The 25347-nt window shown below is 36.5% G+C and overlaps 1 protein-coding gene across 1 annotated transcript in view; it reads left to right on the plus strand.

Moving 5' to 3' along the window:
- TBC1D12 (TBC1 domain family member 12) overlaps positions 1 to 25347 on the plus strand; it is a 164160-nt gene that overhangs the window by 109624 nt on the left and 29189 nt on the right. The window contains exons 7-8 of the mRNA XM_033940671.1: positions 9790 to 9896; positions 11394 to 11474. Of these exons, the coding sequence (XP_033796562.1) occupies positions 9790 to 9896; positions 11394 to 11474 (188 nt within the window). The remainder of the gene's footprint in view (positions 1 to 9789; positions 9897 to 11393; positions 11475 to 25347) is intronic.

Here is a 25347-nt window from a genome sequence, read left to right on the forward strand (position 1 = left end):
CCAAACATAGCTTTTAAGCATACAGGAGTATAATACCATTGATATAGCATTTTATATCCATTCTCTACAATATTACTAGAAATAGATACACATAATAAAGAGCCTAATTGTTCATTTTGTTAATAGGATTTTCCAAGTATCTCATCCCAAGCTGACTTATAAGAAAGAAAGACAGACAGACATATTCTAGCACCCGTTAATGTAACGGGCTTAAACACTAGTTCTATATATAAAAGCCTTTTCCAGTAATGTAGGCAATTGAGTTAGTTCTTGTAATACTCTTGTTATAGAAATCATTTATTTGTCTATAATGATATAAATCTCTATCCTCCATGCCATATTCTAACTTCAAACAGTCAAATAAGATTAGTTTTCCATCCTTTATTAATTGGCCCAGGACCTTAATCCTTGTTTTTCCCAATAATGAAAAACCTTATCTATTTTCCCAGGGGTAAAGAAAGGCCCATATCTTATAGATGATTCATAGAAAAAGTTTTGGTGGCCCATCAGTTTAGTTCGTATCTTAATCCATAGTATCAAAGTATGTTATAATAGGATTAATATTAAGGGCTAATTTTTTCAGGCTCTCATTAGGTAACCATGGAATTACCCATAAGGGAGTTTCCTCTATTAAACTTTGTTCCAGAATTAACCAACTTTTGGGGGGCTCGCTTTTCCAACTAATCAGATATTGCAACTGGGCTGCCTGATAGTGGAATCGAAAATGGGGAACCACCATTCTACATAACTTTTTTGGTTGATATAACATTTCTTTGACCCCCTAGGATGTCTATTATTCTAAATATAAATAAAAAGTTTTTCTCCAACCCTTTAAAAAAAGAAGATGGTATTGAAACCGGGATTGCAGAAAACAGATACAATAGCTTGGGAAGAACAATCATTTTGATGGAATGAACTCTTCCTAACCAAGATACATTTAGATGTTCCATCTATTCAGATCATACATGATATTATTAAGTAAATCTAGATAATTAGCTAGGTATAGTTCAAATATTGTTCTAGTAATATTCTCCCCCAGGTATCGCAAATAGTGTTTTGCCCATTCAAAGGGGAACTTTTGTTTTATATAAATTTTTTCCTTCTCCTTTAAGGAGAGATCCAGTATTTCAGATTTATTTATGTTAATTTTAAATCCTGAAACCTGAGCAAATGAGTCTAACACCGCATAACTACCGAAAGAGAGTCCACAGGATTTACCAAAGTAAAAAGAATATCATCAGCAAATAATAAAATTTTTTGTTCCACTTTACCACATTTTATACCATGTATATCCGGATGATGACGTATCAGTTGAGCCAATAGTTCCATTACTAAGGAAAATAGTATAGGAGATAAGGCACAGCTTTGGTGAGTCACTCGTCCTAATTGAAAACTTTCCGAGTGTGTTTCATTTATCCTTAAACAAGGGGGAATAAGTAAAGTGCTTGAATCCACATCATAAAGGTCCCATTAAAGCCCATTTTTTCCAGAAATTTAAACAAATAAGTCCAATAGACACTGTCAAAGGCCTTTTCAGCATCTATCCCTAAAATTAGGGCTGACTCTCCTGAATGCTGAACTTTCCATAATGAATGACACACTCTACGGATATTATCAACTGTACGTCTCCCCCCTGATCATCTTTCATCAACTGAGGGATATATCGTTGCAATCTGTGTTCCAAAATTTTTGTAAAGATTTTATAATCTACTCCTAGGAGTGATATCGATCAATATGAGCCACAGTTCGTTGGATCTTTTCCTGGTTTCAAAATTAGAGTAATTCCAGCCAATCTCCATGAATGTGGTAGAAGAGAACCGTTATCCAAACCATTAAAGAAGGCTACAAGAGGTTTAACCAGATAACTTTTAAACACTTTATAAAATTTTGTTGAATAGCCATCAAGGCCTGGTGATTTTCCTATTTTCATATCCTTAATGGCCCATAAAACCTCCTCTTCAACAATTGGCTTAGTTAATTGTTCAGATTCTCCTGTCGACAAAGAAGGAATACTCAACTGTTCAAAAAATTTAGATAAATTATCTATTGAATCTTCATATTCCGAAGTATACAATTTCTTATAATATTTAATATTGAACAAAGACCTTTTGCATGTGGTGAGATGTTGTACATCGCTTACCATATTGATCAGTTATTTTAGTAACATAATTCCTTAAAGCTTTCTTATGCAATTTTTGTGCTAGCAGTTTCCCCAACATATTTGCTGATTCAAAATATTCTTGTACTAACTGTAATTTTACACTAATATCTTCCAAATTCATCTCTTGTAAATCTAGTCTCAATTGTTTAAGCTTCTCTAACAGATTTATATCTATAAACTCTCCTTTACTAATTCTATTATTGTTCTTATTTTTTTATATTCTGATTCCAGTTGATATATCTGAGAAAGTAGATCCCTCCTTTTTTGAGTTCGTGATTTATAAATATAGGATCCCAAAGATATCAGTTTTCTCCTTAAAACAGCTTTCAAAGCTTCCCATATACCTATCGGGGATGTAATCCCATCTACATTAATCATTAAATTATTTTGCAATTCATTCCTCATCTGTTCTACAATTTGTTAACAATAAAGAGTCATCCATTTTCCAGTATTTAACCCCTTCTTGCTTTGTAGAATCCGAACAACAATATCAATTGGAACATGAGCCGAGCATGTTCGAGTAGCAATATTTGATCTATCTACCTGAGAAACAAGTTCTTTACTCACTAACCAAAAATCTATTCTAGAAAAGGTGTCATGGGGTTCTGAATAGAATATGTACTCTTGATCCAATGGATGTTGAAAACGCCATATATCAATTAAATCCCAATTCTCCAAAAACTTTTTCAGATGTGTAATCTTTTTTGCCATACATAGCAATACGGGAGGAACTATCTTTCTCTGGGTTAAGGGTCAAATTAAAATCTCCCCTGTTATCAAATTACCATCTAAATGGGATTTCAATAGATCATTTAATTTTTCAAAAAAATTTCCTTGATTAGAATTGGGGGCATATAAATCTAAGAGTATATAGTCTCCCACCCATTTTCACCTTTTAATAAAATAAATCTTTCTTATCTCTGATAACAAAATTGCAACCCCATTTGTTTTAGATTTAATTCTGTTAGAGGCAAAATAAATTTGAGAGAGATTTTTATGTGAGAAAAGTTTTTCACAGCTTGAGAGAAGATGAGTCTGTTGGACAAAACTTATTGACTTATGCATACATTCAGCTTCTTTAAAATAAAGTTGGCGTTTCCTTGGAGAATGTAATCTACGAGCGTTTATTGAAACAAAGTTTTGATATTTAAAAGACATTATTTCTTTAAATAAAACAACTTATCCATTCTCATTTCATTCATACCACTCTCCTCATTCAATCCCTACCATTCACACCTGTTACCACCTGGCTTATCCTCCCCCATCCCACCCACCCTATACAAACCCAAACACCTAGTCCCAAAAAACAGGAACAAGGTTCAACTTTGAATAACATAACCGAACAGTCAAGATGTCCCCACTTCACATATCAATTATATATCCCCAATCCAGCCTTTATCATTCTTTACCAAACCCACTTATAACAAACTTATTAATTAGCCCCAACCATCCATAGATCAGTTGCAATTACTCCAGGTGTCTCTGTAGTTGCTTTTTCTGATCTATTCTGTGCCATCTCTGATTAGAAACTCCTATAGCCAAGGAATGTGATTGATCTGTCTGTTGTTTTTTTTCCCTTCAACAGGCCATAATTTGGCCTGTAAAAGTATCTGCTGGACTTCTAGTGCTTATGTTGCCTTATGTTGCTTATTTTCCAGCATAAAGGAAATCCCAAATGGGTAGTGCCACTTGTAGCGAATGTTGTTTTGTTATAAACACTTAGTAACTTCTTGGCAATCCCAGTGGCGTTTTAAAGTCGCTGCGGAAATATCCGCGAATAGTTCCACCTTCGCATTATTCAACATAAGGTGTCCAACTTTTCATGCTGACTGTAGCACTCTCTTTCTGTGGAAATCGTAAGCAGCATACTTAAGGTAGGGTAGGGGAGTGTGTGGCATAGTGGTTAAAGCTACAGCCTCAGCACCCTGGGGTTGTGGGTTCAAACCTACGCTGCTCCTTGTGACCCTGGGCAAGTCACTTAATCCCCCCCATTGCCTCAGGTACATTAGGTAGATTGTGAGCCTGCTGGAACAGATAGGGAAAAATGCTTGAGTACCTGAATAAATTAATGTAAACCATTCTGAGCTCCCTTGGGAGAACGGTATAGAAAATTGAATAAATAAAATAAATAAATAAAAAATATTAAATCCCTCGGCTTCTCTACTTTGCGAGGGCTCAAGGCCCGATGGACTCGTTCAAATTCTATAGTTGATAAATTTACCTCAGGGTCTTCCACTTGTAAAAACCTATGACACAAAGCCATTGGGTCTTTAATCTCCTGTCTCGGGAATTCCACGGAATCTTAAATTATTTCGTCTTGCCCTATTTTCTCCATCTTCGATTTTAAGAAGTAAATCCTCCATTGTCGAATCCAGGTGACTACAATGTGTTTGAAGTTCAGATATTTCTTGGTCATGTGATATGATCCGCTCTTCGAATTCCTGAAGATTCTGACTCGTATCATCCATTTTTTTATGTAGTCCATCAATATTAACTTTAATGTCAGATGTAAACACTGCTAGAGAAAGTTTAATATCTCCCATTCATTGTTGTAAATCATCTTTACTGGCCAATACTGATTCCATTGGGGATATTTCCAATATTTCTAATGATTCTTTTCCAACAGCATTTTGTTCAGGCATCTTTTCCACCGGTTCTCCCGCACAGAAGGCAAAGGCTTTAAGGTCTGATCTTATTTTCTTATTTGCCTTATCTCCCAGTTTATCTCAATAGAGTCTAACTGTGATATCCAATTCTAAAAGCCCAAGGCAGAGGAAACAATTTTACCCTGAGAAACAGTCTTAAATTAGTCAATAAGTTTCTCTGTAGAGGATTGTTTCCAACAAACATACAAATTCTCTTCTTTCTTTTCTCGGTAATAGCGATTCACTCAGAGAGAAGCAATAGACATGGTCCAATAGGAGACAGCTGCCCACTACACCATACACATATACCACTCTCTCCAATTGGTGATTCTTTTATCACAAATTGTTCTCATCTCTCAGTTCAGTTCTTATCTAGCAGGAGATTCCACCTCTCACTTCCAAGGCCCCAGTATACACACAGTTCTCCACCAGGATAGAGCACTTCTCTCCACCCTTGCTTCAACAGGGTCTCACTGGGAGATATAATCAATTTACTGAAAACAAACACTTACTGCAGGGTGTCCATTTATAGTTTCCTTGTTCACAAACAACAGTCACAGATTGCCAGTCTGGAATCCAGGAGTGATCTCTCACAGGGCTAGTAAAAAAAACAAATCTCCATCAATACTCCAAGTTGTTATTCTTCAGCTTCACTACACCGGCCCCCCTCCCCCACAGGCGGGGCAGCCAGAACTCAGCATGGGGCGAATATGGCTATCAGGCAGAGGCAAGGTAGAGGAGAGGAGGGGAAAAAAAAGGTAAAATTTGTCTACACAGATTGCTTCACTCTCCTCGTTTCTCCTCCCAGCAGTTCCGATTGAAATTCAGTGGGGTAGAAGTCTAATTACATATCTTCTAACGTGGAGCTGACTCTAGCTCACACGTTTTCCAACCATTCGCTTCCGCTATGTCACAGGAAGTCGAGACTGGATGTCTGTCCATTTTTGGACCTCCATGCTTTCAACAAAAACTTGGTGAAAGCAAAATTTCATATGGTCTCTCTGCTAACCCTGCTATGACTGTTAGAGAAGAATGATTGGCTCTGCTCTCTAGATTTCAAAGAAACATACACCCATATTTCCATCCTACCTGCTCACAGGAAATAGCTTCACTTTTGAGTGGGAACACATCATTTTCAGTACAGAGTACTACCATTTAGACTGGCATCAGCACCCAGAGTATTTGCAAAATGCTTAATGGTAGTAGCTGTGCTCTTCCTCTCGTGCAGTTTTCATGTGTTCACTTACATGGATGACTGGTTAATCAAGGCCTCAAAGACTCAACAAGCTCACCAAGCCATGAATGCAACAGTTTGTCTATTGGAAATTCTCGGACTTGCTGTCAATTTCCAGAAATCCCAGCTACAACCCACTCAAACTCTAGAGTTTTTATTGGGGTACTTCTAGACACAACTCAAGCTCAAGCCTTTCTATCTCAACAGCGACTCAACACTGATATCTGCAAGGTCTCCTCTCTCCACTGCATCACTGCATGTCAAATGATGTGCCTTATTGGCCACATGGCATATACAATTTATGTAACTCCATTTGCCCGTCTACATCTCGGGGACCCTCAGTGGTTACTCTCAACCTAGTGGTCTCAAGTCACCGGAGCACTATCCCAATGATTCTGAGTGACCTTGGAACTTCGTCAGTCCCTTCAGTGGTGGTTATCACTGGCCAGTCTTTCCAGAGGCCTTCTATTCCACACTCCACCACATCAAAAAATATTAACAATGGATGCTTCCATGCTCAGTTGGGGAACCCACCTAGACAGCCTCCATACTCAAAGGCAGCTAGAATCCTCACAAGAAAACGCTTCACATCAATCTTGAGTTTCGAGCAATCTGCAATTTCCTACACACATTACAAGATCACTTCCACAATCAAGTCGTCCTCATATAAACAACCAGGAGGCACAGGGTCTTGCAGATTATGCTAAGAAGTAGTCCAAATCTGGTCATGGGCGATTCCTTGTAAGACTTTCTGAAAGCGGTTTATCTAGCAGGAAAACAGAATGTCTTAGAACTATATTTCTCAACTCTGTCCTGGAGTACCCCCTTGCCAGTCAGGTTTTCAAGATATCCACAATGAATATGCATGAAAGACATTTGCATATAATGGAGGCAGTGTATGTAAATAAAGTTTATGCAAATTCAATGTGGATATCCTGAAAACCTGATTGGCAAGAGGGTACTCCAGAACCTAGTTGAGAAACACTGTCTTAGAAGACAAGTTGAGCAGACTCCTACAACCTCACAAGTGGTCACTCAACTCAACCTTATGACAGATATTCTTGGATTGGGGGACTCCAGAAATAGACCTCTTTGCTTCCCCCCAAACCACAAACTTCTAATCTTCTATTCCAAACTCTACACTCCCAATCGTCTGGAGTTGGATATTTTCTTCCTCAACTGGCAGGGCAATTTTCTTTATGCTTTCCCTCCAATTCCTCTAGTTGGGAATACTCGTACTTTACCAAGAATAGACCACCATGGTTCTCATAGTGTCTCGGTGGCCATGTTGACTATGGGTCCCTCTCCTACTTTGTTGTATGAGAACCCATAACACTTCATATCTTCCATCGTTGCTCACACAGATCAAGGGTTCTCTTCTCCACCCCAGTCTCCATTCATTACCACTCACAGCATGGTATATCTCTTCTACTGAGTAGATTCTTTCGCACTATCTGCACCAGTGTCAAATATTGAAACCTCTAGAAAACCTTCCATAAAGCATTGCTACGTTTCAAATGGACTCACTTCACAGTCTGGTGTAATCTCCACACACCAGACCTGGTCACTTTTCCTCTTCCATTGGTTCTAGACTTTCTGCTGCACCTTTACAACTCTGGTCTCAAAACTACTTCAGTCAGAGTTCATCTCAGTGCTATTAGTGCTTTTCATTCTCCATGGGACAAAAAGCCATTGTCTGTATATCATTTGGTTTCCAGATTCATGAAAGACCTTTACCATACCAAGCAACCCCTAAAGATGCCTCCTGTGACTTGGGACACTTAATGTTATATTTTCCACCCTTAATGAAGCCTCCATTTGAACCACTCTTCACTTCATCTTTCAAGCATCTTACTCGGAAAGTAGTCTTCCTCATATCTCTCACATCTGAACTCCAAACACTTGTGTCAGATCCACCTTAAACAACATTCTACAACAATAGAGTAGTTCTCTGCAAACATCCAAAGTTTCTCCTAAAGTCATATCGGAATTTCATCTGAACCAGTATAAAGTTCTTCCTTTCTTCTTTTCAAGACCACATTCTCACCACACATTGAACTGTAAACATGCTCTTGCTTATTATTTGGATAAGACCAAACCCCTCAGAACTTCCACATAAGTGTTCCTGTCATTCAATCCAAACAGGCTTGGAGCTCCTGTCACCAAGAGAATCATATCCACATGACTGGTGGACTCCTTTTGCTATGCTATTGCTAAGAAAAAAAACGTTTACAAATAATTCAAAATATTGCAGTCAAACTTTTACACAATGGTAAAAAGTATGACCATGTGACTCCTTACTTGATCGAGTCGCATTGGCTCCCCATTACTCATCGCATTACGTATAAAATTTTGTTGCTGATATTTAAAACTCTATCCACAAATGAACCATCATTTATAAATCGGATGCTTATCCCATATAATTTATCACGCTCTCTTCGATCTTTAGCACAAGGATTACTGGCAGTACTTCTTTAAAAGTGGTAGGTACCAGACGTCATGACATGTTCTCAATTGTGGCTCCCCAGACTTGGAACTCTTTGCCACAATACATAAGAGATGAAAAGGAACTCAGTCTCTTTAAAAATAAATTAAAAACTTTTCTTTTTAAAGATGCTTTTAGTCTTTAATACAAATACTTTTAATTATTGAAGTTGTCATCCCTCCTTATATTTTTCCCTTGAATGTTCCCTTTCTTCTTTTTAAAACATTTATTATGTAACTTTTCCCCTTTTATCATTGTGTTTTTGTTTTCGTCTGTTCATGAGTCTGTTTTTTACCTTTTACTTAATATTATTTGTATGTTTTTTAAAATGCTTATGTATCTTATTGTAAATCGCTTAGTAAATTATGGATAGGCGATTCATCAAATTAATAAAATAAACATAAAACATAAACATGCTCAGGCTAGGCCGACTCTTGAAGGCCATGTCATTGCACACAAAGTCTGAGCAATGGTGACTTCAGTAGCCCATCTATGTTCCACTCTCATTGAGGATATCTGTAAAGCAGCCACCTGGTCCTCAATTTATACCTTCACATCCCGCTATTGTCTGGAGAATAATTCCAGATTGATAGTTGGTTCAACCAAGCAGTTCTACAAAATTTATTCTTTACTTAGATGCCAAATTCCCTCCAACCCTTTTAGTTTTGCTGGGCTCATGGTAGTTGTCAATAACTTTTTTCTCAGAGGCATGATCCTTGTAGCTAGGGAGTCCCATTTGTGAGAGTATATTACCTGCTTGTCCTCTGATAGAGCATAGTTACTATCTGTAGCAGCTATTTTCTGAGGACAGCAGGCAGATATTCTCGCAACCTCCCCTAGTTGGCTTCTTAGCTTTGGACAATTTCCTGGCAGAAAAGTCCATAGTCTGTTGTTAAAAAAGCCACTGCTTGCCCTGGATCGGAAGCATGGAATGTTGCTGCTCCTTGGGTTTTGGCCAGGTACTAGGGATCTGGATTGGCCACCTAGAAAATGGGCTACTGGGCTTGATGGACCATTGGTCTGACCCAGTAAGGCTATTCTTATGTCCTATGAGTTGTCGAGTGGGAAGTTATCAGCATGCATATGATACGGGCAGCTTTAACATTTTAAAGTGACAGAACACTTTTTGACTGTCCGTGCCGGGTTCCATGGATGACGTCACCCACATGTGAGAATATTTGCCTGCTCTCCTCGGATAACACCTGCTACAGGTGAGTAACTATGCTGTATATGCTAAACACAAATCTCCTGCATTGTATTTTAGGAAGAACACGAGAAAGGTTCGAGAACTCTGGTGGCAAGGTCTACCTCCAAGTGTTCGTGGGAAAGTATGGAGCCTGGCTATAGGAAATGAACTCAATATAACCCCAGGTAAGTGTTGGTGTTCTAGTACAGTGTTCCCCAACACTGTCCTGGAGGACCACCAACCAGTTGGGTTTTTGGGATAGCCTTAATGAATGTGAAAGGCATGCAAATCTGCTCCATGCATATTCATTAGGGCTATCCTGAAAACCTGACTGGCTAGTGGTCCTCCAGGACAGGGTTGGGAACCACTGTGGTAGACTTAGGAGTAACATCAGAAAATACTTATTCACAGAGAGGTTGGTGGATTCCTGGAATGCCCTCCTTGGAGAGGTAGTAGAGGCAAAAATAGTGACAGAGTTAAAAAATGCTTGGGATAGACACAAAGGATCCCTAAATAGGAAGAATGATAATGTTGGCACAAAACTCGACAGATCAATAGCTATAACTTCATTTATAAAGCTCAGGAGTGGTGCCTAAATGGCAGCCCCAGCTTGAAAGCCAATGGTGGATGGACTTCTACTACAGTTTTTCCCGTATATAGCAAGATGAATTGGGATGAGCTGGAGTTAGCTTTGATGGCAACTCCAGCAGAGGGGCAGTGTAGCTGATGCCAAACGGACTTCTATGGTCTGTGTCCCTCCCATATACGGCAGGACAGATCAGGAGCAAGTTTGATTATTTTATACCAGAGTCATATCGTCTGAGTACAGGTCTTGCCTATATCGGGGGAAGGAAAAGACATCTTATTGTGGAACTTAGCAAATAGCATAGTAAATGACGGCAGATAAAGACCTACATGGTCCATCCATTCTGCCAAACAGTCACATTCATTGCCAAGGCAACGTTGAAAACTAACAATCCAGTAATTAAAATGAATAATTACTGGATTATTAGTTCAACGTTGCCTTGACAATGAATGTGACTGTTGGGTAGACTGGATGGATCATGGAGGTTTTTATCTGCCATTGTTTACTATGCTACTATGTTACTATTTCATAAGTAGAATCCAAAACAGCTTTTTCCAAGGTGAAACTCTGCCCTTTTGTACATTTATCAAATAAGTATAAAGTAGGTGCCTTTTTAGACATTTCACATGGAGACCTCGTTAAAAGAAATTATCCCCTTAGAGAGCAATTCTATACTAGTACACTTATATTTAGGCACTTATAGGGTATCTATTCTGTAATGGAAAGAAGCTGGTATAAATATTTGTGCTTAAATTCTGGAGATAAGCACATAACTTACTGTAAGTTAGAGTCCCATCCAAGTGTATGCTCAACGTCAAATATGCTGTATGTGAGATATGTGTATATTCACAAAATAGTGCTTAGAATTTTCAGTATTTAGGTGCACATGTGCTAGATTTCTATTTTTTTGTGTGTGTATTCGGTGTGTAAATGTTAGTGCCCACTTTAAAGAATTTCTCTGTTAATGGCTGGTCACTGTTCTTTTGATTAATATGTTAGCATAATACTTAATGCTTTTGGTGGGTTTGATTATGTTATCTCTCGTTTGCAAAGTTTGCTTTTGTTTATTAGCATTTCAATCTATTTTGCTTCACAGAGCTTTATGAAATCTTTCTATCCAGAGCTAAGGAACGATGGAAAAGCTTCAGTGATACAAGTTCAGAGAATGATACAGAAGGTGAGCTCCAAAAAATATGATTAACACCAGGCCAGGTGATCATACTGCCTAGAAATGTTGTCATGGGGCCCAGGAGTTTTGCACCACAGACTTTTTTTCCCTTTGTTTTTGCCCTTACTGCCAGCAGCAATACAGATGTTGTGTTCTGCTCATCACTACATGGCTTTCATTGTATTTGAGCTATGCAATGCCCAAACTCTTGTCGTGATCTCAGTCTTATAAAACTAGTATGGGAGTGGAACACTGAGTGGCTTACTTTTACTGAGAGCCAAATGGCACCAGACAGAGATCAAGCAATTGGTCTCCAGCAGTAGTCACAGATAGCAAAATATCTAGTTGGACTCTTGTGGATGCATCAAACCCATTAGATTTGAGTGGCTAAGGCTAGTTAGATTGAGGAAAGTGACTTGCCTAGAGCAGAGGCTCCCAACACACAGTATGCCTAACCCTTTGCTAGGTCGAGGAAAGAGGAAGTCGCATCATCGGAGATGGCCCAGCCAAGCAAAGGCTCTGAGGCTGCCTGAGAGAATCTCTGAGGTAACCCTGCAGCAGATGTGCAGGCAATTTGAAAAAGAGAGTCATTGCTAGGAAGGAGGGAGGGAGAGGTGCTGCTGGACCTGGGTGGGTGGGAGGAGGAGAGGAAGAAAGGTGCTGCTGGACCTGAGTGGGTGGGGAGGAGGTGAGAGGGACAGGTGCTACTGGAGAGGAAGGGAGAAGTGTTGTTGGACTTTGGTGCTGTGTGAGAGAGAGATGTGACTGCAGGAGGAGAGCAAAGAATAGAGAGAGAGACATGCAAGTGGACAGAAAGGAATGTAGAGGTAATACACAGAGTAGAGATGCTAGGCATGGAGGGAAGGATAGGGACAGAGACATAGAGGGAGAATGCTGGATGAAGAGAGGGAATGGGGGCACAGAAGGGCACTACCAATTACAGGAGTACAAAGGAACCAGGACACAAAGGGCAGAGTGGCTGAGGGCAGATGAGAATGTATGTGTGTGTGTGTGAGAGAGAGAGAAAGAGAGAGCGAAGGGAAGGTGGGATGTGTGAGAGAACTTGCCCAGTGACCAATCAGATTTCATGCTTAGTTTACCTAGAGAAAAGATGATATTGTATTAGCCACTAAAGGCAACTTTTGTGGAGAAATTCCTTCCTCTTGTTCTTATACTGTATATAAGCCCCATCTAAGTGTCATTGTTCAGTTTCACTCAGTTTGTAAAAATGACACACACCATTCCAAGTATGCCTTGGTCTGCATGCCATTTCCAGTGACATGTATTTGTTATGTATGCTGCCTAGTTAGTTACTGTTTAACAATAAAATGTCCATTTAAGAATCTCTGCTCGGTGGTACTCGGTTGAAAATTTTTCAGTCTAGGAAATACTTGGCTTGAAGAAGTTGGGAAACACTGGCTTAGAGTATGACCAGGACTGGCTGGGATAATGTGATATGGATAGAGGGTGATTGTTTGAGACAGGGAAGGGTAACGCAAAAGATAAGTAGAATAAGGTTGTTTATTTAATTTAATTTAAACTACCTTTATGAAGAGATTCCTCCAAGGCAGTATACAGCGAGTATAATTTGAAAAATGAAACTTCAAAGCTTCAGGATTAGCAATAGCTTAAAACTGTGCAATCCCATATGGAGTCTCATGTATTAGCTTCAGTTTCTCACTCAAAACAGAGAAAAATAGCAATAGAAAAAACTTCTCTACGAAGGAGTACTGAAAAGTTCTCAGCCCAACCAACTTCCTAAATTAAGAACATAAGAACAGGGGGCGTGGCTTTGGAGCGGAACTAAATGGCTGGGTAGTGGAGTTGCTCTGTGAAGACAAGCTATTTGACAGAGATCATAGCCAGAAAAAATTCAAATTTCACTCTGAAAAGTGAGGTAGAGGTGGATAATGGCTTCGGGAAAGCAAAACAAAAATTTGGCGGCGGGGAGCAGCTCAGGAAGCGGGAAGCGATCGAAACTTGATACGGCTTCACCGATGTCAGTTCCGTTGCCGCCGGAGGATGTAGAAAATAAAGACATAATGAAGGAAATACAGGCGGTAAAGGAAATAGTATTGGAATGCGCTAAAAATATAAAAGAAGTGAAAGAAGAAGTGGTATGTTTATCAAATAAACTGCAAGCAATGGAATTGAAACTGGATCAAATTGAGAAAAGAGTGGAAAAGTGTGAGGAGGAAAGTATAAAGCACATGGAACACAGTAAGGAAATTGAAGCACTGAAAAGGGAGCTGGAAGATTTGTCCAATAGGGAACGAAGGAGCAATTTAAGGGTGCTTGGGGTCCCGGAGGGAATTGAAAAGTCGGATCCGATTGGATTTTTGATTAATTTTTTGCCCAAGGTGCTCCCGATGCAAAACAAGTTTCCATTGGAAATAGAACGTGCACACAGGGTCCCAACGAGATTATCAAACAGCCAAAAAGGACCACGTCCACTGATCTTTAAGCTACTTAGATATCAACAGGTAGCTGAAATAATTAAATTAGCTAAAGATAATAAAAACTTAAAGTGTCAGGATTCAAAGATTTACATAGTGCCTGACTTTGCCAGAGCAACGGCACAAAAGAGAAAGCAGCTATTAGACCTGAGACCACAGCTGAGAAGTCTGGGAGCTAGATATGGGCTCATATACCCGGCAACTATGCGGGTCACTTATAAAAATAAAACTTTGAATTTTGATACTGCAGATAAACTTAAGGAGTTTTTGGAGCAGTGTGAATCACCAATGGCTACTTAATAGAGACTTGGATGGAAGTATTTGTGTTCTTGGTTGAAATGTTTATTTTTGTTTGGAAATTTCTATGTTAAAGGAAGAAAAAAGAAAAAAAAAGAGTTAATAGGATTCTGAAGGCATGGCTGCAGTTGGATTTCAAATACATTCCACATTCTATCTTGTCATGAGGCAAATGGAATGTAGCCTGCAAGAGCATAAGAGATGCAATATTACAGACCTTTTAAAGGACAGAGGTTAATAAGATGGATTGTACTAACTTGCTGTTTGGACAGACAGACTGAGAAACGATAAAGGATTGTGCAAAACAGATTGAAGGAAATAAGTTCTAAATAGTATTGAGAAGATATAAACTACAAGCAAGAGGACATTAAATAGAATGGATCTGCAAGCAAGATGAGAGTTAGACTGTGACTTTGTAAGCCTTACAATTTTCATTTGCATAAAAGGGGAAGTCAGCTGTGATATATGGAATAAGACATTGTAATGGAAATTCTCTAAATGCAGCAGAGGATTTTTTGAAGATGGTTCTGGTATATAGTTGGCCTGACCTTAAAATAAAAATGACAGAGCTACGATGGTCAAAAAAAAAAAAAAGGAACAGGGTTTGTATATGTAGAATGTGAAGGATCTATGATTGGCACCACAAGTTTGAAATTGTGGTCATTGTAAATCTTTATGCAAAACAATTGGAAAGGAGATTTAAGGTGGATCAAAAGATGAGACTGAGAATGTATAAACAGTAGTGTGAGAGGATAGAATTTGATATGGATCTGCAAGCAAGAGGAGATTTGAAATGAGACTTTATGAGACATATAGCATCTTATTACAAGAAAAGGAAATTTGTTGTTATGTATGGACTATAGTTTTAAAATTGCAAATCTATTAATGCAACAAGAGTCATAATATTGTTGTTTGGGATAAAAATTGGTCTGAACTTAATATAAATAATGTTGGATATACGAGGAGATTTAAAAAAAAAAAAAAAAAAATTAATTAGAAGTTTTGGTAAAAGCGAAGGATGTAGGAAAGTTTGGATGTTATAATATAAAGCATATGATATAAGAGAATGTTGTAAATGGAGTGGAAATTAAAAGGGTAGCAAATATGCTAGTGTGGAAATGGGTATGGAATGTTAGGAGGGTTATGTTAAAGGGATAAAAATTGTTGTTTTGGGGAATTATTGACTTTTTGAATAGGAAAAGTTAGGAAAAAAGATTTCCATTATATATTTAATAATATTTAAAAGTGATATTTAACTTGAGGGAATGTGATGTAATCTGACATGAAAGATGGATGTGGTTTGGATGAATGTAATTTTAAAATTTGGTGTGATTATTTATGTATTTCAATAATATCTTAATGGAAATGAATGAGTAGAGAAGGGAGGGTTCATGAGAGATGGGGGAAAGAAAAGGAAAAAAAAAAAAAAAGAGGTAATCCTTGATAAAGAAGTCTTGTGTGATAAAATGATATTCATTTTAATATGATAATGATCTGGCTAATGGTTTTAAAATTATAAATATAGCTTGTGGGGAGTTTATCTATTGCCTAGTCAAGGTGTGCGTTTCAAAGTTGGCAAGTAATTTAAGGGAGGGATGGGAGGGGGAGGGGATTAAGAATATGGGAAGGGGTATAGGGGAGGGGATGGGTTCTAATAATAATTTTAAAAAGGGGAAAAGAGGTTATAATATTGATGTGAAGAATATTATTGATTATTGTTTTGATTTGATATAATGACTTTAAAAATTTTTTCAATAAATGTTAATGGTCTCAACCACCCGATAAAAAGGAAAAAAGTATTGCTATATTTAAAAAAACAAAATGCGGATGTCTATTTCATACAGGAGACTCACCTTAATGGAGATGAATCAAAAAAGCTAATTGGTAATTGGGTGAGAGATTGCTTTTTTGCACCGGCGGTGGGGAAAAAAGCTGGGGTAGCAATTTTAATAAATAAAAAATGTTCAGCAGGATTTAATATGGTGAAAGCAGATAAATTAGGAAGATGGGTGCATGTGAACATGAGTATGGGCAATAATACTATGGCGCTATTTAATGTGTACGTACCTAATTCGAATCAAATTGAATATTTTAAAACTCTACAACCAATAATTTTATCACTGGCTGCTAATAATTTGATAGTAGCAGGAGATTTTAATGCTGTTGTGGACCCTTTATTGGATAAAAAACCTAGTAAAATTTTAAAATCTTTAGGGTTGGATAATTTTATAAATTCTTGCAATTTAAAAGATATATGGAGAATTCTTCATTTTAATGATCGAGATTTTTTGTTTTATTCACATGTTCATAAATCTTTTTCTAGAATTGATTATATTCTTGTTTCTGATGGGCTAATACAAGATGTTACACAAGCCTCTATAGAACCAATAATTTTATCAGATCATGGAGGAGTGTGGATTTCTTTAAATTTTAATGACCCGGATAATGGTAGGCCTGTATGGAGATTTAATAATGCATTGCTTGCATATCCAAAATTTTGTGAAGAATTTCAATTAAAAATGGATGAATATTTTCAAAATAATATTACAGAGGAAATATCTACAGAAATAATATGGGATGCTTTTAAAGCAACGATGAGAGGGCAAATTATATCATTTTCAGCTTATTCTAAAAAACAATTAAATAAGCAATTTACGGAACTGGAACACGAAATAAAAGATTTAGAATTAAAATTGATTAATAAGTGGGAGAATTCTACGTTGCAAACTTTATTAAAAGCAAAATATAAATATAATGAGATTTCTTCTAATTTGGCTAAAAAAAATATGTGTCAGCAAGCTTTGTATTATGGTAGTTCAAATAAGGCGGGAAGATTATTGGCTAATTATCTTAAAGTGAAAAAAAGAAAGATGAAATTGAATGCAATAAAAGATGAAAAAGGTGAAACTCATTTTCAGATTGGTCCTATTTTAAAACAGTTTTTAAATTATTAAAAAAACCTGTATTCTTCTGAGTCTTATTTAAATAAAGAAAAAGATGGTATAGTGTTTTTAAATAATATTGAAGGACCGAAGATTCCTGATCATATAAAGAGAAGTTTGGAAAATCCAATATCTTTACAAGAATTACAAACAGCATTGAAATCTCTTAGAGTAGGGACCGCTCCAGGTGGTGATGGTTTTACGGTAGAGTTTTATAAAGCATTTCAAAATACTCTTTTACCTCATTTATTAAATTTATATCAGAATCAACTAAAGAAAGGTTGTATATCAGGCACTATGGCAGAATCATTAACTATTGTTTTGCCGAAGCCAAATAAAGATCCCATGTTGGTTTCAAATTACAGGCCTATTTCATTGATAAATGTAGATGGTAAATTATTAGCCAAACTTTTGGCTACACGTTTGGCAAAAGCTCTTCCTCACATAGTTGGTATGCATCAAACAGGGTTTGTTGCTCAGAGACACTCTTCTAATAACACCAGATTGGCATTGCAAATGTTATATTTAACAAAAGAAATTGGAGATCCGGCTTTTTTTGTGTCTCTAGATGCAGAGAAAGCTTTTGATCATGTGGAATGGACATTTATGTATCAGGCCATGGAGTGGTTTGGTATTGGTTCGGGATTTATACAAATGATTAAAACTCTGTATAGCTCTCCTGTTGCTAGATTATATATCAATAATAATTTTTCTGATTGTTTTAAATTGCAAAGGGGAGTTAGACAGGGATGTCCTTTGTCTCCTTTACTTTTTGATATAGTGCTTGAACCCTTATTATTAGCTATTCAACAAGAGACGGAGATACAGGGTATACCGCATATAGATAAAGAATATAAAGTTTCTGCATATGCGGATGATATATTACTTCATTTGAGGAATCCGGAAACAACCATTCCAAATTTATTGGTTTTGATTGAAAGATTTGGAAAGTTTTCAGGATATAAAATAAATTGGACTAAATCAGAAGTTCTTCCTTTAAATGTGCATTGCACAAAAGGATTATTTGACTCATTACCTTTTATTTGGAAAGAAGAAGGAATAAAATACTTAGGTATATGGATAAAAAACACGCTTGATGAGACAATTATAATGAATGAAAAAAGTTTATTGCAAAAAGTAACAGAGTTATGTGAGCAATGGAATCCTTTACATTTATCTTGGTGGGGAAGAGTTCAAACTGTCAAAATGATGATATTGCCTGTGGTTTGTTATCAAATGGGAATGATACCAGTTTTTTTTCAGGGGTCTTTTTACAAAAAGTTAAATAATATTCTTAGTAAATTTATTTGGCTGGGTAAAGCTGTAAGAATTGCTCTAGTGACTTTACAAAAACCAATTGAGGAGGGAGGGGTAAATTTTCCAAATTTTTATAGGTTTCATCAATCCTATATATTGCGCCAAGGTATGTATTGGGTCCTCCCAGAACTCATGGAGAAGCTTCCAGATTGGTTATGGTTGGAGTGGCAGCTCATGTCTCCTATCAGGCTTCGTCATCTGCTTAGCATTAAAATGCCTAGAATAAGGAAAACCAATAGGATATTAATGGACACATGGACAACATTAAAGTATGTAAACAACTTAACTCCTATTACTATTCAAAAATCTACTTGTCAAAATATATGGCTGAACTCCAAGATACAAATAGGCGGTTTTATGATTGTCTGGAAGGATTGGATTGAAGCAGGAATACGTACTTTAGATGATGTTATTAATGATGGTAAGCTGCTGGAGTTTTCACAATTGCAACATAAATTTGGACTTAATAAAAAACAAAGTTATAAGTGGTTGCAATTGAAGCAGGCTATTCAGGCAGGGTTCCCTGAATGGAAGTCTTTAAACACTCATTTTACTCTAGAATTCTTATGCTTCCAGGCAGATTTTATGGGTCACCAGGCCGCACAGTGGTATAAAACATTATCTGGATATTTAAATAAAAAACCAAGGACTGTACTTAGAGATATTTGGAGCATTGAGATTAAGCATCAAATTAATGCATCTCAATGGCCACGTATTTGGTCTTGGAGGATAAGATGTACAATGTCTGCGTCTATGAGGCAAACATGGTTTTTCCTGTTGCATAGAGCACTCTGGACCCCTGTTCGCTTACAAAAATTGGATTGCTCTAAGTCTAATAGATGTTGGCATTGTCATCTTGAGGCTGGAACTCTAGATCATTTATTATTTTATTGTCCTTTTATTAATAATTTTTGGAAATTGATCTGGGGTCAAATAAATTGTATGTTAGAGAATCCTGTGGCCCTATCATATGACACAGTTTTGTTTGGAATGTCTATGAGGGCCAAAAGTCAAATTTCATCAAATAATAACAAACTGTTAATGATTTTAACAGGAGTTGCCATCCAACATATAACACATAACTGGAAAGACTATAGAGGATTGAATTATTGTTTCTGGTGGAGTTCGGTTTGTCAGGTGTATGAAATGGAAAAAACATTGGCAATCAAGAGAGGTTATTATAAGAAATTTAAAGAGGTGTGGAGACCATTAATTGAGTATTATAATAAATAAATAATTATATTTATCCCCATTAAATATATGTAGGGGGGAGGAGGGATGGGTGGGTTTTATGACATTATGAGGGGTAATATATGGAAAGGGAGGGAGGGGAGATAGTTTATGGTATAAAATGAATGTAGAGTTTCAAGTGAAGAATGTATAGTATGACTTGAATTATTGTACACTTGTTTGCATAATGTAAAAACGAATAAAGATATTTAAAAAAAAAAAGAACATAAGAACATATCATAAGAACATAAGAATTGCCGCTGCTGGGTCAGACCAGTGGTCCATCGTGCCCAGCAGTCTGCTCACGCGGCGGCCCTTAAGTCAAAGACCAGTGCCCTAACTGAGACTAGTCTTACCTGCGTACGTTCTGGTTCAGCAGGAACTTGTCTAACTTTGTCTTGAATCCCTGGAGGGTGTTTTCCCCTATAACAGCCTCTGGAAGAGCGTCCCAGATTTCTACCACTCTCTGGGTGAAGAAGAACTTCCTTACGTTTGTACAGAATCTATCCCCTTTTAACTTTAGAGAGTGCCCTCTCGTTTTCTCATCCTTGGAGAGGGTGAACAACTTGTTTTTATCTACTAAGTCTATTCCCTTCATTATCTTGAATGTTTTGATCATGTCCCCTCTTAGTCTTCTCTTTTCAAGGGAGAAGAGGCCCAGTTTCTTTAATCTCTCACTGTACAGCAATTCCTCCAGTCCCTTAACCATTTTAGTTGCTCTTCTCTGGACCCTTTCAAGTAGTACTGTGTCCCTCATGTACGGCGACCAGTGATGGACACAGTATTCCAGGTGAGAGCGTACCATGGCCCAGTACAGCGGCATGATAACCTTCTCCAATCTATTCATGATCCCCTTCTTAATCATTCCCAGCATTCTGTTTGCCCTTTTTGCCGCCGCCGCACATTGCGCGGACGGTTTCATTCACTTGTTGACCAGTACTCCCAAGTCTCTTTCCTGGGGGGTCTCTCCAAGTACTGCACCTGACATCCTGTATTTGTGTAAAAGATTTTTGTTACCGACATGCATCGCCTTACACTTATCCACGTTAAACCTCATTTGCCATGTTGCAGCCCATTTCTCAAGCATGTTTGTCATGTTGCAGGTCTTCGCAATCCTCCTACGTCTTCACTACTCTGAAAACTTCGTATCATCTGCAAATTTAATCATCTCACTCGTACCAATTTCTGTTTATAAATATGTTGAAGAGCACGGGTCCAAGTACCGAACCCTGCGGCACTCCTCTCGTGATGCTTTTCCAGTCCGAGTATTGTCCATTTACCCCCCACTCTCTGTTTCCTATCCGCCAGCCAGTTTTTATTCCACTTGAGTATTTCACCCTTAATTCCATGGCTCACAATTTTTCGAAGTAGTTGTTGACGTGGAACCTTGTCGAACACCTTCTGAAAATCCAGATATACAATGTCGACCGGGTCACCCTTGTCTAACTGCCTGTTTACTCCTTCAAAGAAGTGCAGCAAGTTCGTCAAGCAAGATCTTCCTTTGCTGAAGCCATGCTGGCTGGTCCTCATCAGATCTTGTCAAGTTTATTGTATATTTGATTAATCGCTTACTCAAATTTCTAAGCGATGAACATATCTTTTTTTTTTTTAAGTTATTTATTCATTTTAAAACTGACAAACAAGTGATTAATATTATAACATTACATTACTAATAAGATATACAACACTTGACATTCTTATACATAAGCGATGAACATATCATTTAAATTACATACAATTAAGGGGGCAGCAAAACAAACAGAAACTAAACAAACGTAACATGTTAAGGACTAACAGTACAAACATGTAAAAACGAGGGGAAAGGATGGGTAGAGAAATACAAATTGCTGATAGAAAAGAAGACAATTAAGGTAAAAAAAAACAATAGGGGGGAATAAAATGAACCTTAAAGAGGTTATGAAAATGAAATGAAACTCCTAGTCAAGTTTTTTAAAGTATCAAAAGCATCTTTGAAAAGAAAGCTTTTTAGTTTGCTCTTAAATTTATCTAAATTGTTTTCTTCTCTTAAGTAAATGGGGAAGGGAGTTCCATGTTTGAGGAGCTTGTACAGCTGGGTATGCAGAAGTAGTCAGCCAAGTGGGTGCCCAAATGTTTGAATGCTGATGAGAAATGATGTTGAGTGGATACTTCCAAGTTGATTTTGCTGCATTTTCAGTGAACTGGTGCCAACCTTTTGGAATGACTAGTTACTGTTGATGAAACATGGTTACACCACTATGATCCTGAGGCAAAACAACAATTCTTGCAACGGCGGCACTCAGGTTCTCCAAGGTCTAGGAAATTCAAGACCCAAATGTCAGCAGGAAAGATCATGGCTACAGTGTTTTGGGATCAGGAGGGTGTTGTAATGACTGGACTATCTTTCAAGGGGCCAAACAATTAATGCAGAATATTACTGTAATTTGCTGTGCTGATTAAAGGAGGCATGGAAAGAAAAAAGGAGAGGGAAGCTGCGAAAAGGAGTTCTCTTTTTGCAAGACAATGTAAGGCTGGCAAAACAATGAATGTTTTGACACAGTTGGGGTTTCAGTGCATAGACCATCTACCCTACTCACCAGATCTTGCTCCATCTGACTATTTTCTGTTTCTTTTTTTTTTTTGTATAAATATTTTTTATTCTTTTTTTTAAAATTCTTACATCAAGTGAAATACATGTAATACATTCAATTATACAAAAAAACACTTGAAATTATCATTAAATTTTCTTACAATGTGAATTAAATAAACCCTTTTCAGAATTTATATCATATTAATATTACAATAGTTTTCCCTCCCTACCCCTTCTATATGTTCTATACATGTGTTATTATATCTGATCAGTGGAATAAATTGTCAATGGTCTCCATATTTTATTAAATTTGTTAATATAACCTTGTTGTAATGCCAATACTTTTTCCATTTTATATATATGACAAATTGAATTCCACCAAAAAGTGTAATTCAATTTAGTGTAATCCTTCCAATTCTGAGTAATTTGCTGTATGGCTACCCCTGTTAAAATTAATAAAAGTTTATTATTATCAGCAGAAATCGGACTTTGTGTTCTCATTGCTGGTCCAAATAATATTGTATCATATGATAGTCCAACATGATTTTCTAATAAATTATTAATTTGGGGCCAAATTAATTTCCAAAAGGAATTAATGCAGGGACAAAAGAATAGTAAATGGTCTAATGTCCCCACTTCTATCTTACAATGCCAGCATCTATTAGATCTACTACTATCTAATTTTTGTAATCTCGTAGGGGTCCATAAAACTCTATGTAATAAAAACAACCATGTTTGACTCATAGATGCTGATCTTGTAGTATGTATTCTCCAGGACCAAAATTTTTGCCATTGAGATGGAGAAATTATCTGTCCTATCTCAATACTCCAAATATCCCTAAGTCCTGATCTCTTTTTTTTGTTTAAAAATTCATTTATTTTCTTATACCATTTTGCGGCTTGGTGTCCTAGAAAATCCGCTTGAAAACAAAGGATTGGTAAACTATATTGAGTGTTAAGATTCTTCCATTCAGGGAACTCTTCCTGAATGGCCTGCTTCAATTGCATCCATTTAAAATATTGTGTTTTATCTAATCCAAATTTTTGTTGCAATTGTGAAAAACTAAGCAGTGATCCATTTACTATTACATCTTTTAAAGTTCGTATACCTGCTTTTATCCATTGTTTCCATACTATTTTAAATCCACCAATTTTGATCCTGGAGTTTACCCAAATAGATTGATTTAAAGATTTAGTCAAAGGATCTGGTGTTAAATTGCTTATAAATCTTAGTGTTTTCCATGTATCTATTAGAATTCTGTTGTCCTTATATCTCCTAGGCATTGTTATACTGATAAAATGTTCTGGATGTAAAGGAAACATGAGGCGCCATTCTAAATATAACCAGTTGGGTACATTTTCCATGAGATCTGGGAGGATCCAATACATTCCCTGTCTTAAAATATAGGCTTGATGGTACCTATAGAAATTTGGAAAATTTACCCCTCCTTCCTTAATTGTTTTTTGTAATGATGCTAAAGCGATTCTTGGTCTTTTCCCAAACCAAACAAATTTTGTTAGAATATTGTTTAATTTTTTTATAAAATGACCCCTGAAAAAATATTGGAATCATACTCATTTGATAACAAACCACAGGTAAAATCATCATTTTAACTGTTTGGACTCTTCCCCACCAAGAAAGATGTAAAGGATTCCATTGCTCGCACATTTCTGTTATTTTTTTTAATAAAAGTTTTTCATTCTCTTTTACTGTGTCATCAATTGTATTTTTTATAAGAATACCTAAATATTTTAGTCCTTCCTCTTTCCATTTAAATGAATATGAATCAAATAGTCCTTTGGTGCAATGGATATTAATTGGAAGAACTTCAGATTTTTCCCAATTGATTTTATATCCAGAAAACTTTCCAAACTTTTCTATTAAATTAAGTAGATGTGGAATGATGTCTTCTGGTTCTCTTAAATATAATAATATATCATCTGCATATGCAGATAATTTAAATTCCCAATTAGAAAATGTGATTCCCTTTATTCCCTTAGTTTGATTTATTGCAATTAATAAGGGTTCTAGAACGATATCAAATAGTAAGGGAGATAAAGGACAACCCTATCTAACTCCCCTTAGCAAGTTAAATTTATCAGATAAATTATTGTTTATATTTAATCTTGCTCCAGGGGAGCTATATAATGTTTGAATCATTTTAATAAAACCAGGTCCTATACCAAACCATTCTAGAGTTTGATACATAAACTTCCATTCTACTCTATCAAATGCTTTTTCTGCATCTAATGATATTAGAAAAGCTGGATCATTCAAATTTTTTGCTATATTTAGAGAATGAAATGCTAATCTAGTGTTATGTGAAGAGTGTCTTTTAGCAACAAATCCAGTTTGGTGTATATCAATAATAAAAGGAAGAGCTTTTGCTAATCTTATAGCTAGCACTTTAGCAATTAATTTAGCATCTACATTCATCAAAGATATAGGCCTATAATTTGTTATCAATGTCGGATCCCTGTTTGGTTTTGGTAAGACAATTATAACAGAATCAGCCATAGTTCCTGTTATATTTCCATTATTTATTTGATATTGATATAAATTTAATAGATAAGGTAATAAAATATTTTGAAATGTTTTGTAAAATTCAACAGTATATCCATCTCCACCTGGAGCGGATCCAACTCTAAGAGCTTTCAATGCTGATTCTACTTCTTTTAAAGATATATGTTCTTCTAAACTTCCTTTTATATAATCCGGAATATTTGGTCCAATAAATGCCTTTAAAAATTCTATACCATCTTGTTCTTTATTTTCATAAGTATCAGAAGTGTATAAATCCTTATAAAAATCAAGAAATTGTTTTATAATATCTTCATTACTAGTGTGTGTATTGCCCTGTTTATCCTTAATTGCAATAATCTTAGATTTTCTTTTTTTTGCTTTAATAAAATTTGCTAATAATCTTCCATTTTTATTTGAATTTCCATAATACTGTACTTGCCGACAGAACATATCTTTCCTTACAAATTGAGAAGAAATCTCATTATATTTAACTTTTGTTTTTAATAATTTCTGCAATGTATCATGTTCCCATTTAGTAATTAATTTT

Source organism: Geotrypetes seraphini, chromosome 4 (assembly GCF_902459505.1).
Source record: "Geotrypetes seraphini chromosome 4, aGeoSer1.1, whole genome shotgun sequence".
In the NCBI taxonomy this organism is placed as follows: domain Eukaryota; kingdom Metazoa; phylum Chordata; class Amphibia; order Gymnophiona; family Dermophiidae; genus Geotrypetes; species Geotrypetes seraphini.